This window comes from Eschrichtius robustus, chromosome 11, assembly GCF_028021215.1.
Source record: "Eschrichtius robustus isolate mEscRob2 chromosome 11, mEscRob2.pri, whole genome shotgun sequence".
In the NCBI taxonomy this organism is placed as follows: domain Eukaryota; kingdom Metazoa; phylum Chordata; class Mammalia; order Artiodactyla; family Eschrichtiidae; genus Eschrichtius; species Eschrichtius robustus.
Window position 1 is genome coordinate 30,037,651 of NC_090834.1, and position 14,872 is coordinate 30,052,522.

General features: G+C 36.1%; 1 protein-coding gene across 1 annotated transcript in view; it reads right to left on the reverse strand.

Annotated features, from left to right (window-relative positions):
• Window positions 1-14,872, reverse strand: part of CWF19L2 (CWF19 like cell cycle control factor 2) — a 185,861-nt gene that overhangs the window by 115,554 nt on the left and 55,435 nt on the right. The window contains exon 8 of the mRNA XM_068556327.1: window positions 1,923-2,578. Within this exon, the coding sequence (XP_068412428.1) occupies window positions 1,923-2,578 (656 nt within the window). The remainder of the gene's footprint in view (window positions 1-1,922; window positions 2,579-14,872) is intronic.

Consider the following 14,872-nt stretch of genomic DNA (forward strand, 5'->3'; position numbering starts at 1 on the left):
CATTCCCTGAAAACAGGCATTCTTCAAGGTCCCACTCTTGGTTTCTCACTTTATACCACTCTACATGCTCAGGAATTCTTTTTTGTTTTACATATATGTGGAATATTCCTAGACTGTCCTTTCCCTCTCCAGCCAATCATGGAATTCATGGAAAGCCTCAAAACATCTGTAACATCAAAATTAACACAGCTAACAAAGAATACTGTCTTCAGACCAAAACATAAAGCTTTTAATGAGTTCCTGTATTACAGTATATCTATCAGAAGTTTACAACATAAAAACATGAAGCAATTATAGAACCAGAAGGAATACTAACAATGTAAGCTTGCTTACATATTCTGCTTAGCTGCAGTCACAGAAGTAAACACCTACAGATCACCCAAATGTTAAGCCAACCCTAATGATATCAGGAAATAAGAGCCTCATCCCACTAGCAACTGGTGACTGGAAATAGTCTACCTTCCACAGTACCTGGAGTGAAGCCTGGACAATTATATATGTATACAGCCTTAGACATTCTCTAATCCCTACCATGTTTATCCAGTCAATACAACTGGATTTCTCCTTTCGTTTCCTGGGAACAAAGCCCTGACGTGAACCAGAGCCCATGTGACTGGGCCTCCCATCATTCAGTCCAGATTTTGCCAGCTTCCCTGTCTCCCTCCTACTGAAAGCTACACACTGTGCTCTATAATCCACAGCTTCAGATGGAGTCACTAACAAAAGTGATTTACCAGACTCATGACCCCAAAACACAATGCTTATACCTACTACTGCCACCAATGAATTCTATTATTTCCTAAAACCTCTTCCTTCAGTGTCCCATTCATTTGGTGGTATTTTAAAACGTATTTTAATGATCATTCAAGTATAAGTTAGTTATTATCCTTTGGATACTCATTTTCTATTTATGGCTATTTCAAATAGTGCCAGCCCTATGGCTAAATCAAGTTTTCCTAGGTTTGATCCATTTCAACCTGGGTTTCCTGATCGACTGACTCAGCCCTATATATAAGTGCTACAGGTACAAGAATAATAAAACCAATAAGTGCTGCCTATTTTCCTAATCATTATGGGTACAACCACTATCCTATCTCTATTTTGCTTTCAGAAGTCTAACATTAGGGGACTTCCCTGGTGGTCCAGTGGGTAAGACTCTGTGCTCCCACTGCAGGGGGTCTGGGTGCGATCCCTGGTCAGGGAACTAGATCCTGCAAGCATGCCGCAACTAAGGAGCCCTTATGCTGCAACTAAAGATCCCGCATGTCACAACTAAGACCCAGCGCAGCCTAAATAATTTTTTTTAAAAAGATGTGTGTATTACAAAAAAAAAACTCTAACATTAGCTTTAAAACCTGTCAACTATCAAAGTGGATTTCTTTATCTGCAAAACCACCACCAAAATTCATGCTTCCCTCTGCAGGATCTTTCACATAGCTTTTTCACTTTATACTTGGGCTATGGCAGCATATTTTCCTTCACTCTCCCAGACCTCCAGTAGGCATGCAATATTTACAATTATGATTATACTTTAAAATGCAGCAATTTCCTTTGGAAGTAATATGGCAGTACTAACAAAATCTACCAAAATATTTCTTGTAGCATATCCATTTAAAAGAATTACTAAACTCATTTAGTTTTTTAGATTGCAAAAAAGCAATAAATTTTGAGGAAATATATAGCTACTGAATTCATCTTCCAGCTCTTTTTGTTAAATATGTTGTGAAATGAAATACAATCCACCAAATGGAACTACTGAATTGTTAAAAGTGCATATCCTATCTCTTCCATCGAATTTAAGAAACAGAAAATCATAACTCATATCTAATTAGTAACTGATGCTCTAAAAATACAGTTCAGTTCCCTGAATCCTCTGGACCTTAATATTCATTTATCAGTTTAAAAAACAAATGAAAAGATACCCAGCAAGCGAAGACTTTGTATCCTGTAGGTGTTCTTTTTTCAGAGAGTCCTCTCTCAAGCTTTCACCCTGTGATTTTTCTCTCACGTCTTCTGAAACTTGTCCACGGTCAACACTGTGACTGGTTTCTAATGGTTTTCGATTTGAATGTTTCCTGTCTCCTTCTCTCCCATCAGATCGACTCCACCATGATAAACTTTCTTCACTGTTCTCTGTGGATTTTCGAAAACCACAATGTACAGAACCCTGAGAGACCAGTGCTGAAGATGAACTAGATGGTTCAAAATTTCTGTTCTTGCTATGAAATGACAGTTCATCAGAGGGTCTTAAGAATTTAGGTCTCAAATTTATATGAGAAGAAAACTCTTGATTTTGTTTTGGACTGGATTCTTTTCTACATGCTTCTAAAGACCCAGATCTACTATCTTTTTCATCACCACTAAACTTATCTTTATTGATATTCTTTGCAATATCTGTTGTATTATATCTTTCTCTTGAACTTTTATTATATTTTACCAAGTCTGATTTTCTACTTTCCTGACTACTTTGTGCTCTATCTGAGTATGCTGGTTTCCTCCACCGTTCTCGTCTACAGTCTTCTTTCATAAACGCAGTTTTCTCAGCTTCTTTTAATTTCAACTGGAAGATCTCCATTGACTAGAAAGAAGGAAAAATTAAGATATTTAAAATTAAAAATGGCTCAATGACTTGTACCCCACATGCCACTGTGTCACGATACATTGTCATGTAGCACAACGAAAGAAAAACTCAACAAAGGGTAATAAAAGACGCATACAATCATCCTACTTGACATGGCCTGAAATATGTCCCCCCCAAATTTATATGTTGAACCCCTGACCCCTAGTACCACCAAATATGACATTTGTAGACAGGATCTTTAAAGAGGTGATTAAGTTAAAATGAGGTCATTGGGTTAGGCCCTAATCCAGTGTGACTGACGTCCTTGTAAGAAGAAGAAATTTGGACACACAAAGAGACATGAGGAATGTGCACACACAGATAAAAGATCATGTGAGGACAGAGCAAGAAGGCAGTCATTTATGAATCAAGAAGAGAAGCCTCAGAAGAAACCAAACCCTCTAACATCTTGATCTTGGACTTCCATTCTCCTGAGCTGTAAGAAAATAAATTTCTGTTGTTTAAGCTACCCAGCCTGTGGAGCTGTGTTATGGCAGCCCTAGCAAGGAAACACACTACCATAAAATGAATACTTAAAAAAATATATGAATAACCAATGAAAAATTACCAAATCATGAAAAAATCCTGGGAGCTCAAAAGGAGCCCTTTGACCAAATGACCAGCACTAAAACAAAATGTAATTCAGAAAACAATAAAAACATAATTTTTAAAAAAATAATTCCTACGGTCAGTGAGAGTCAAGATGTTACTACAATGCTAAAACAAAATAGATTCTCATAAAAAAAGAGCAGTTCAAGAATAGTAAAGACTTATAATTAAACTATGTTCAAAAATATGCATGTAGTGAGTAGAAGAATAGAAAGTGTTGAATCCAAATTTGTGAATTCAACACTAGCCTGGGAATTCGCTATACTTAGGAAAAAATGGTAAATTGATGTAAGTTATAGAGAAAAGACACATGGACAATTAATTCTACAGAATCTAATATGCATATACTAGTACTTGCAAAAAGAAAAAGGAAAGATAATAGGAGCATTAACAAAAAAAAGAGAGAGAAAATTTCCTCATCTAAGTTTCTAGATCCAAAGGGCTCACCGAACAGCCTTAGGGGAGGGGAGAAAGTGAAGCATACAAAGACTTATACATAAAAGATCTTAATTCCTGAGTCTCAAAATTCATTCAGAAAAAAAATTCTTCACAAAGATTGGATCAGGGGAGAAGGGAGTGTGAGCATGTAAACAAATGCGAGTTAGGTAAATAACACGTTGCCTACAAAGGAAAGAAAGTCAGACTGTTATCAACTATTTGCTTACAATACTAAATGACAGAAGATAGTGGAATAAAGATCAAATTTTTATAAAAAATTATAAGGCAATAATTCTATATACAGAATTCAACTCAGTCAAATTATCTTTCCTTGACATGGACAAAAGAAAGTCATTTTCCAAAATGAAAGGAATCAAAAAGTAAATCACTTACTAATTCTGGGGGGGAAATTACTCAGGATCATTAAGCCAAACCATAAATGAATTAGGGCAAAGATCTCTGAAAAAAGGAGTGCATGCTATAAACCAAATGGCAAATGCAATGGTTAAGTCTAAGTAACTGTTCTTGTAGTAGTGAAGAATATAACTGTCAAGAATAACATGCATATTTTTTAAATTTATAGTAAACTGTAATTAAAATTTCAAATTATTTCAATAAATATGAGAGTTGAGATGGAAAGTTATCATCTTAGTCTAGGCAGAGATAATCCATTATATTTCATTTTTTCAAAATTCAGGTTTAACATGTTTCTTAAATTTAATGACAACATCAATAGAGTGAAACTGATGGCAGTGGGGGGGAATATTTTCATAATTTAAGCATTGCCTCATAGGCAAATTTTTTTTTTCTTGGTGATACAAAAATTGATGATGTATCTACAATTAGTGGCTTCTTAGATTAAATCAAATATGGTAATAATAAAAACAAAAACAGCAGTTACCACAATTTATCCAATGCTTATTTTACTACATCTTTTGTATCATTTAAGTGGGCTCTACAAACAATGCCTAGGTTCAAATTTACTCATGAGCTACATAATCTTGGTTATTTAAACTCTGTCTGCCTCAGTTTCCTCATTTACCAAACAAGAATAATAGTACAATTATGGGTATTAAATAAGTTTAATTATACATGAAGTATTTTAACAGTACCTGGAAGATGAAAAGCATTCAAATTATTATTAATGTTCACAAAAATTCTATGATACTGTTACTAACAGCCGTGTTTTTAAAATGAAAAATAAAAATGAAGCTAAGGTCACATAGCAAGAGTAACAAACACGGTATTGAAATTCAGGACTATTTGACTACAAAGCCAATGCTTTTAACTACTATGTCAAAATGCCTCACTCTGTGATTCTTAACTGTTCTAGAGCATTAAGAAATTACATAAGGGACTTTCCTGGTGGTCCAGTGGTTAAGACTTCACCTTCCAATGCAAGGGGTGAGGGCTCAATCCCTGGTTGGGGAGCTAGGATCCCACATGCCTCACGGCCAAAAACCAAAACATAAAACAGAAGCAATACTGTAACAAATTCAATAAAGACTTTAAAAATGGTCCACATCAAAAAAAAATCTAAAAAACAAAGGTTTAAAAAAAAAATTATATAAAAGTTCACAATTCAAAACATAAACTCATAATAACCCCTAAAAAAACATAAAAAGAAAACTAAAGGCCATGTTATGTATAAATAAAGATATATTTTCAAAATAAAATATTAACAAATTTAATGTAGTGGTATATTAAAGGAAATGCCATAATCAAATAGGAGTCAAAGAATGCAAGAATGGTCCAATGTTACGAAATGTATTCAGGCAATTCATCTCATTAACGGAAGAAAAAAAAAAAATCACAGTATCTCAAAGGATACCAAAAAAGTTATTTCATAAAAATTAGATACCCATTCCTAATTTAAAAGCAAAAGCAAATTAACAAAAAAACTTTTGCATAAGCTTTGAGTGCAAAGATACTTTCTAAAGATGACAATCTTCATCTTAAATGCAAGAAGTTATCACTTAAACACAGAAAGAAAAGTGTTATTAATCAAAGTTCTGAAATTCTACTTCAAGAATACAAGAAAGTTTAAATATTGTAATACTGAGTAGCAAAAGCAAAAGTAATCACCATTTACATATAACTATTTTCCCATATAACCCAATTAAAAAAAAAAAACCCACTATAGATTTAATGACAAGAGTTTAAATAAATGGGCAGACTAGCACCAGGCAACTCAGAAAACATAAGAGAACAAAGATTCAGCATACAACTGAAAAAAATAAAAATATCTTAAGGATACATACATAACAACTGAATGGAGAAATGTATTGAAGAGCATAAATAAAAATTTGAATTGACTGCGGTGACCTCAATGGGAAAGAAATCCGAAAAAGAGGGGATATATTTACAGGTATAGCTGATTCACTTTGCTGTACAGTAGAAACTAATGGAACATTGTAAAACAACTCTACTCCAATAAAAATATTTAAAAATTTTGAATTGAGAAATAACCAGTATTTTAGGATGAGATTACTCAACATTACAAAGATATTAATTGTCCGTGATTTATCTACACACTTAATTAAATTTAAATCAAAATTCCAAAATGAGTTGTAAATTTATAATGTATTTTGGAAAACTGTTTCTTCTGAGCTTGAACTTAACAAAATTAATTCTAAATTTAACAACAAATAAAAGCACACATAAGAATATAAAGTTACTTTTTAGTGACTAATAAAAGAAGACTTACCCTGTCACATAGTAGGTGTTCACTAATTATTTGCTATCTGAATGAGTTACTGAAAACTACAGTAATTAAAATAGTATGATACTAATTCCAGGAAGCAAAAAAATCAATAAAATAGATTTCAGAGTAAAGAAATAGACTGATTTTATAAAAAATGATGTAATATATAATAAATGTGTCATTTCTAATTAGTGGGAAAAAAATAATTCATTCAATATATTATAAATGACTAAAGACTTAAAGAAAGTTAAATGCTTATTTTAAACTATACACAAATATGTATTTCAAAAATATTAAAGCTATCCATAAAAACAAAACTGAACAAGTTCTCAAAAGAAATACAGGAGTGCATTTTTATGATCTTGGGGGTGGAGAAGGCCTGTCAATGAATTATACCAAGAACATTAAGTTATAAAAGAAAAACCTGATAGGTTTTGTTAGGTAAAAATATTTAAAATATATTCATAGCAAATATAAACAAAGTAAAAAAATAAACATGAAACTAACAGGAAGAAATTTGAACAGACTTATTAAACGGTCTTAAATAAATATACCAGAGGAGGGGGGCAAGATGGCGGGAGATCATCTTCCTTCCCACAGATACATTAGAATTACATCTACACGTGGAACTGCTCCTATAGAACACCCACTGAACGCTGGCAGAAGACGTCAGACCTCCCAAAAGGCAAGAAACTCCCCACGTACTTGGGTAGGGCAAAAGAAAAAAGAAAAACCAGAGACAAAAGAATAGGGACAGGACCTGCACCAGTGGGAGTAAGCTGTGAAGGAGGAAAGGTTTCCACACTCTAGGAAGCCCCTTCACGGGCGGAGACTGTGGGTGGCAGAGGGGGAAGCTTCGGAGCCACGGAGGAGAGCGCAGCCACAGGGGTGTGGTGGGCAAAGCGGAGAGATTCCCGCATGGAGGATCGGTGCCGAGCAGCACTCACCAGCCCGAGAGGCTTGTCTGCTCACCCGCTGGGGCAGGCGGGGCTGGGAGCTGAGGCTAGGGCTTCAGTCAGATCGCAGGGAGAGGACTGGGGTTGGCAGTGTGAACACAGCCTGAAGGGGTTAGCGCACCACACCTAGCCGGGAGGGAGTCCAGGAAAAAGTCTGCAGCTGCCGAAGAGGCAAGAGACTTTTTCTTGCCACTTTGTTTTACGGCGCGCAAGGAGAGGGGATTCAGAGCGCCGCCTAAACGAACTCCAGAGACGGGCGCAAGCAACGGCTATCAACGCGGACCCCAGAGACGGGCATGAGACGCTAAGGCTGCTGCTACCGCCACCAAAAAGCCTGTGTGCGAGCACAGGTCACTCTCCACACCGCCCCTCCTGGGAGCCAGTGCAGCCCGCCACGGCCAGGTTCCCGTGATCCGGGGACAACTTCCCCGGGAGAACGCACGGCACGCCTCGGGCTGCTGCAACGTCACGTTGGCCTCTGCCGCCGCAGGCTCGCCCCACATCCATACCCTTCCTTGCCCCCGCCTGCATGAGCCAGAGCCCCAAAAGCAGCTGCTCCTTTAACCCCATTCTGTCTGGGCGGGGAACAGACGCCCTCAGGTGACCTACACGCAGAGGCGGGTCCAAATCCAAAGCTGAACCCCGGGGCCTGTGCGAACAAAGAAGAGAAAGGGAAATCTCTCCCAGCAGCCTCAGAAGCAGCGGATTAAAGCTCCACAAACAACTTGATGTGCCTGCATCTGTTGAATACCTGAATAGACAACGAATCATCCCAAACTCAAGAGGTGGACTTTCGGAGCAGGATATATTAATTTTTCCCCTTTTCCTCTTTTTTTTTGTGAGTGTGTATGTGTATGCTTCTGGGTGAGATTTTGTCTGTATAGCTTTGCTTTCACCATTTGTTCTAGGGTTCGGTCTGTCCGTTTTTTTTGTTTTTTTTAACTTAAAAAATTTTGTTTCTTAATAAATGTTTTCTTAATTTTTTCCTTATTTTTTATTTTTAAAAATTAAAAAAAATTTTTTTTCTTAATAAGTTTTTTCATATTTTATATTTTAAAAAAATTTTAAAATTTTTCTTAATAAATTTTTTTCTTAATAATTTTTTTATTTTTTATTATACAAAATTAATAAACTTACTTTTAAAAATTAAAAAAAAAATTTTTTCTTACTAACTTTTTTTCTTATTTTTATTATAATAGCTTTATTTTATTTTATTTTATTTTATTTCATTTTATTCTCTTTCTTTCTTTCTTTCTTTCTATTTTTTCTCCCTTTTATTCTGAGCCGTGTGGACGAAAGGCTCTTGGTGCTCCAGCCAGGCATCAGGGCTGTGCCTCTGAGGTGGGAGAGCCAACTTCAGGACACTGGTCAACAAGAGACATCCCAGCTCCACGTAATACCAAACGGCGAAAATCTCTCAGAGATCTCCATCTCAACATCAAGACCCAGCTTCACTCAACGACCAGCAAGCTACACTGCTGGAAACCCTATGCCAAACAACTAGCAAGACAGGAACACAGCCCCATCCATTAGCAGAGAGGCTGCCTAAAATCGTAATAAGGCCACAGACAACCCAAAACACACCACCAGACGTGGACGTGCCCGCCAGAAAGACAAGATCCAGCCTCATCCACCAGAACACAGGCACTAGTCCCCTCCACCAGGAAGCCTACACAACCCACTGAACCAACCTTAGCCACTGGGGACAGATACCAAAAACAACAGAAACTACGAACCTGAAGCCTGTGAAAAGGAGACCCCAAACACAGTAAGATAAGCAAAATGAGAAGACAGAAAAACACACAGCAGATGAAGGAGCAAGGTAAAAACACACCAGAACTAACAAATGAAGAGGAAATAGGTAGCCTACATGAAAAAGAATTCAGAATCATGATAGTAAAGATGATCCAAAATCTGGAAATAGAATAGACAAAATGCAAGAAACATTTAACAAGGACGTAGAAGAACTAAAGAGGAACCAAGCAATGATGAAAAACACAATAAATGAAATTAAAAATATTCTAGACGGGATCAATAGCAGAATAACTGAGGCAGAAGAACGGATAAGTGACCTGGAAGATAAAATGGTGGAAATAACTACTGCAGAGCAGAATAAAGAAAAAATAATGAAAAGAACTGAGGACAGTCTCAGAGACCTCTGGGACAACATTAAACGCACCAACATTCGAATTATAGGGGTCCCAGAAGAAGAAGAGAAAAAGAAAAGGACTGAGAAAATATTTGAAGAGATTATCATTGAAAATGTCCCTAACATGGGAAAGGAAATAGTTAATCAAGTCCTGGAAGCACAGAGAGTCCCATACAGGATAAATCCAAGGAGAAACACGCCAAGACACATATTAATATAAATATCAAAAATGAAATATAAAGAAAACATATTAAAAGCAGCAAGGGAAAAACAACAAAGAACACACAAGGGAATCCCCATAAGGTTAACAGCTGATCCTTCAGCAGAAACTCTGCAAGCCAGAAGGGAGTGGCAGGATATACTTAAAGTGATGAAGGAGAAAAACCTACAACCAAGGTTACTCTACCCAGCAAGGATCTCATTCAGATTTGATGGAGAAATTAAAACCTTTACAGACAAGCAAAAGCTGAGAGAGTTCAGCACCACCAAACCAGATTTACAACAAATGCTAAAGGAACTTCTCTAGGCAGGAAACACAAGAGAAGGAAAACACCTACAATAACAAACCCAAAACATTTAAGAAAATGGGAATAGGAACATACATCAATAATTACCTTAAATGTAAATGGATTAAATGCTCCCACCAAAAGACACAGACTGGCTGAATGGATACAAAAACAAGACCCATATATATGTTGTCTACAAGAGACCCACCTCAGACATAGAGACACATACAGACTGAAAGTGAGGGGATGGAAAAAGATATTCCATGCAAATGGAAATCAAAAGAAAGCTGGAGGAGCAATTCTCATATCAGACAAAACAGACTTTAAAATAAAGACTATTACAAGAGACAAAGAAGGACACTATACAATGATCAAGGGATTGATCCAAGAGGAAGGTATAACAATTGTAAATATTTATGCACCCAACATAGGAGCACCTCAATACATAAGGCAAATACTAACAGCCATAAAAGGGGAAATCGACAGTAACACAATCATAGTAGGGGACTTTAACACCCCACTTTCACCAATGGACAGATCATCCAAAATGAAAATAAATAAGGAAACACAAGCTTTAAATGATACATTAAACAAGATGGACTTAATTGATATTTATAGGACATTCCACCCAAAAACAACAAAATATACATTTTTCTCAAGTGCTCATGGAACATTCTCCAGGATAGATCATATCTTGGGTCACAAATCAAGCCTTGGTAAATTTAAGAAAATTGAAATCGTATCAAGTATCTTTTCCAACCACAACGCTATGAGACTAGATATCAATTACAGGATAAGATCTGTAAAAAATACAAACACATGGAGGCTACACAATACACTACTTAATAACGAAGTGATCACTGAAGAAATCAAAGGGGAAATCAAAAAATACCTAGAAACAAATGACAATGGAGACACGACGACCCAAAACCTATGGGATGCAGCAAAAGCAGTGCTAAGAGGGAAGTTTATAGCAATACAAGCCTACCTCAAGAAACAGGAAACATCTCGAATAAACAACCTAAACTTGCACCTAAAGCAATTAGAGAAAGAAGAGCAAAAAAACCCCAAAGCTAGCAGAAGGAAAGAAACCATAAAGATCAGGTCAGAAATAAATGAAAAAGAAATGAAGGAGACAGTAGCAAAGATTAATAAAACTAAAAGCTGGTTCTTTGAGAAGATAAACAAAATTGATAAACCATTAGCCAGACTCATCAAGAGAAACAGGGAGAAGACTCAAATCAATAGAATTAGAAATGAAAAAGGAGAAGTAACCACTGACACTGCAGAAATACAAACGATCATGAGAGATTACTACAAGCAACTCTATGCCAATAAAATGGACAACCTGGAAGAAATGGACAGATTCTTAGAAATGCACAACCTTCCAAGATTGTACCAGGAAGAAAATAGAAAATATGAACAGACCAATCACAAGCACTGAAATTGAAAATATGAACAGACCAATCACAAGCACTGAAATTGAAACTGTGATTAAAAATCTTCCAACAAACAAAAGCCCAGGACCAGATGGCTTCACAGGCGAATTCTAGCAAACATTTAGAGAAGAGCTAACACCTATCCTTCTCAAACTCTTCCAAAATATTGCAGAGGGAGGAACACTCCCCAACTCATTCTACAAGGCCACCATCACCCTGATACCAAAACCAAACAAAGATGTCACAAAAGAAAGAAAACTACAGGCCAATATCACTGATGAACATAGATGCAAAAATCCTCAACAAAATACTAACAAACAGAATCCAACAGCACATTAAAAAGATCATACACCATAATCAAGTGGGGTTTATTCCAAGAATGCAAGGATTCTTCAATATACGCAAATCAATCAACGTGATACATCATATTAACAAACTGAAGGAGAAAAACCATATGATCATCTCAATAGATGCAGAGAAAGCTTTGGACAAAATTCAACACCCATTTATGATAAAAGCCCTGCAGAAAGTAGGTAGAGAGGGAACTTTCCTCAACATAATAAAGGCCATATATGACAAACCCACAGCCAACATTGTCCTCAATGGTGAAAAACTGAAACCATTTCCACTAAGATCAGGAACAAGACAAGGTTGCCCACTCTCACCACTATTATTCAACATAGTTTTGGAAGTGTTAGCCACAGCAATCAGAGAAGAAAAAGAAATAAAAGGAATCCAAATCGGAAAAGAAGTAAAGCTGTCACTGTTTGTAGATGACATGATACTATACATAGAGAATCCTAAAGATGCTACCAGAAAACTACTAGAGCTAATCAATGAATTTGGTAAAGAAGCAGGATAGAAAATTAATGCACAGAAATCTCTTGCATTCCTATACAATAATGATGAAAAATCTGAAAGTGAAATTAAGAAAACACTCCCATTTACCATTGCAACAAAAAGAATAAAATACCTACAAATAAACCTACCTAATGAGACAAAAGACCTGCATGCAGAAAACTATAAGACACTGATAACAGAAATTAAACATGATACAAACAGATGGAGAGATATACCATGTTCTTGGCTTGGAAGAATCAACATTGTGAGAATGACTCTACTACGCAAAGCAATCTACAGATTCAATGCAATCCCTCTCAAACTACCACTGGCATTTTTCACAGAACTAGAACAAAAAATTTCACAATTTGTATTGAAACAGCCAAAGCAATCTTGAGAACGAAAATGGAGCTGGAGGAATCAGGCTCCCTGACTTCAGACTATATTACAAAGCTACAGTAATCAAGACAGTTTGGTACTGGCAAAAACACAGAAATATAGATCAATGGAACAGGATAGAAAGCCCAGAGATAAACCCACGCACATATGGTCACCTTATCTTTGATAAAGGAGGCAAGCATATACAGTGGAGAAAAGACAGCCTCTTCAATAAGTGGTGCTGGGAAAACTGGACAGGTACATGTAAAAGTATGAAATTAGAACACTCCCTGACACCATACACAAAAATAAACTCAAAATGGATTAAAGACCTAAGTGTAAGGCCAGACACTATCAAACTCTTAGAGGAAAACATAGGCAGAACACTCTATGACATACATCACAGCAAGATTCTTTTTGACCCAGCTCCCAGAGAAACGGAAATAAGAACACAAATAAACAAATGGGACCTAATGAAACTGAAAAGCTTTTGCACAGCAAAGGAAACCATAAACAAGACCAAAAGACAACCCTCAGAATGGGAGAAAATATTTGCAAATGAAGCAACTGACAAAGGATTAATCTCCAAGATTTACAAAGCAGCTCATGCAGCTCAATAACAAAGAAACAAACAACCCAATCCAAAAATGGGCAGAAGACCTAAACAGACATTTCTCCAAAGAAGATATACAGATTGCCAAAAGACACATGAAAGAATGCTCAACATCATTAATCGTTAGAGAAATGTAAATCAAAACTACAATGAGATATCATCTCACACCGGTCAGAATGGCCATCATCAAAAAATCTAGAAACAATAAATGCTGGAGAGGGTGTGGAGAAAAGGGAACCCTCTTGCACTGTTGGTGGGAATGTAAATTGATACAGCCACTATGGAGAACAGTATGGAGGTTCCTTAAAAAACTAAAAAGAGAACTACCATACGACCCAGCAATCCCACTACTGGGCATATACCCTGAGAAAACCATAATTCAAAAAGAGTCATGTACCAAAATGTTCATTGCAGCTCTATTTACAATAGCCAGGACGTGGAAGCAACCAATGTGTCCATCATTGGATGAATGGATAAAGAAGATGTGGCACATATATACAATGGAATATTACTCAGCCATAAAAAGAAATGAAATGGAGGTATTTGTAATGAGGTGGATGGAGTTAGAGTCTGTCATACAGAGTGAAGTAAGTCAGAAAGAGAAAAACAAATACGGTATGCTAACACATATATATGGAATCTAAGGAAAAAAAAAAAAAAGGTCATGAAGAACCTAGTGGCAAGACGGGAATAAAGACCCAGACGTAGTAGAGAATGGACTTGAGGATACAGGGAGGGGGAAAGGTAAGCTGGGACAAAGTGAGAGAATGGCATGGACATATATACACTACCAAACATAAAATAGATAGCTAGCGGGAAGGAGCCACATAGCACAGGGAGATCAGCTCGGTGGTTTGTGACCACCTAGAGAGGTGGGATAGGGAGAGTGGGAGGGAGGGAGACACAACAGGGAAGAGATATGGGGACATAAGTATATGTATAACAGATTCACTTTGTTATAAAGCAGAAACTAACACACCATTGTAAAGCAAGTAAACTCCAATAAAGATGTTTAAAAAAAATAAAAAACAGAAAATAAAAATGAGATAAAATATAAAAAAAATTTTTTAAAAATAAATAAATATACCAAAATGGATAAATACTATCAATAATCAATCAAATGGCCAAAACAATATGAAAAAATATCCCACTTTGCTAGTAAACAAATGTATAAAAATAAAAGCAAAGAAAAAGTCTGCTTACCAATCACAGTAGCACTGACTATAAAGAATGATAGTACTAGTATTGAAAATCATGTAATAAAAGTCATTTTACTGAGAGTATAATTTCTTCAATATTTCTATACAGAAATTTTGCAATACATATCTCACTTTAAGTGTCTATATCCTCTAAATTGACAATTTCCCTTTTAGTAATTCATGTAAGAAAATAACAAGGTAAGTAAGCAAAATGCATCAGAAAAGATGATCAGCACAGTGTTGTTTCACAGGGGAGAAAATAAAAATATATAAATGTCCCTCCACTGAAATTAAATAAATAACGGTAAAATCATATAAATATATATGTAAATATTAAGAGGTCATTAAAATATACACATTTACTGGCATCCAACTATGTCTGTTTGTGTAAGTGAAAGAAGCAGGATGTAGTCTATGAGCC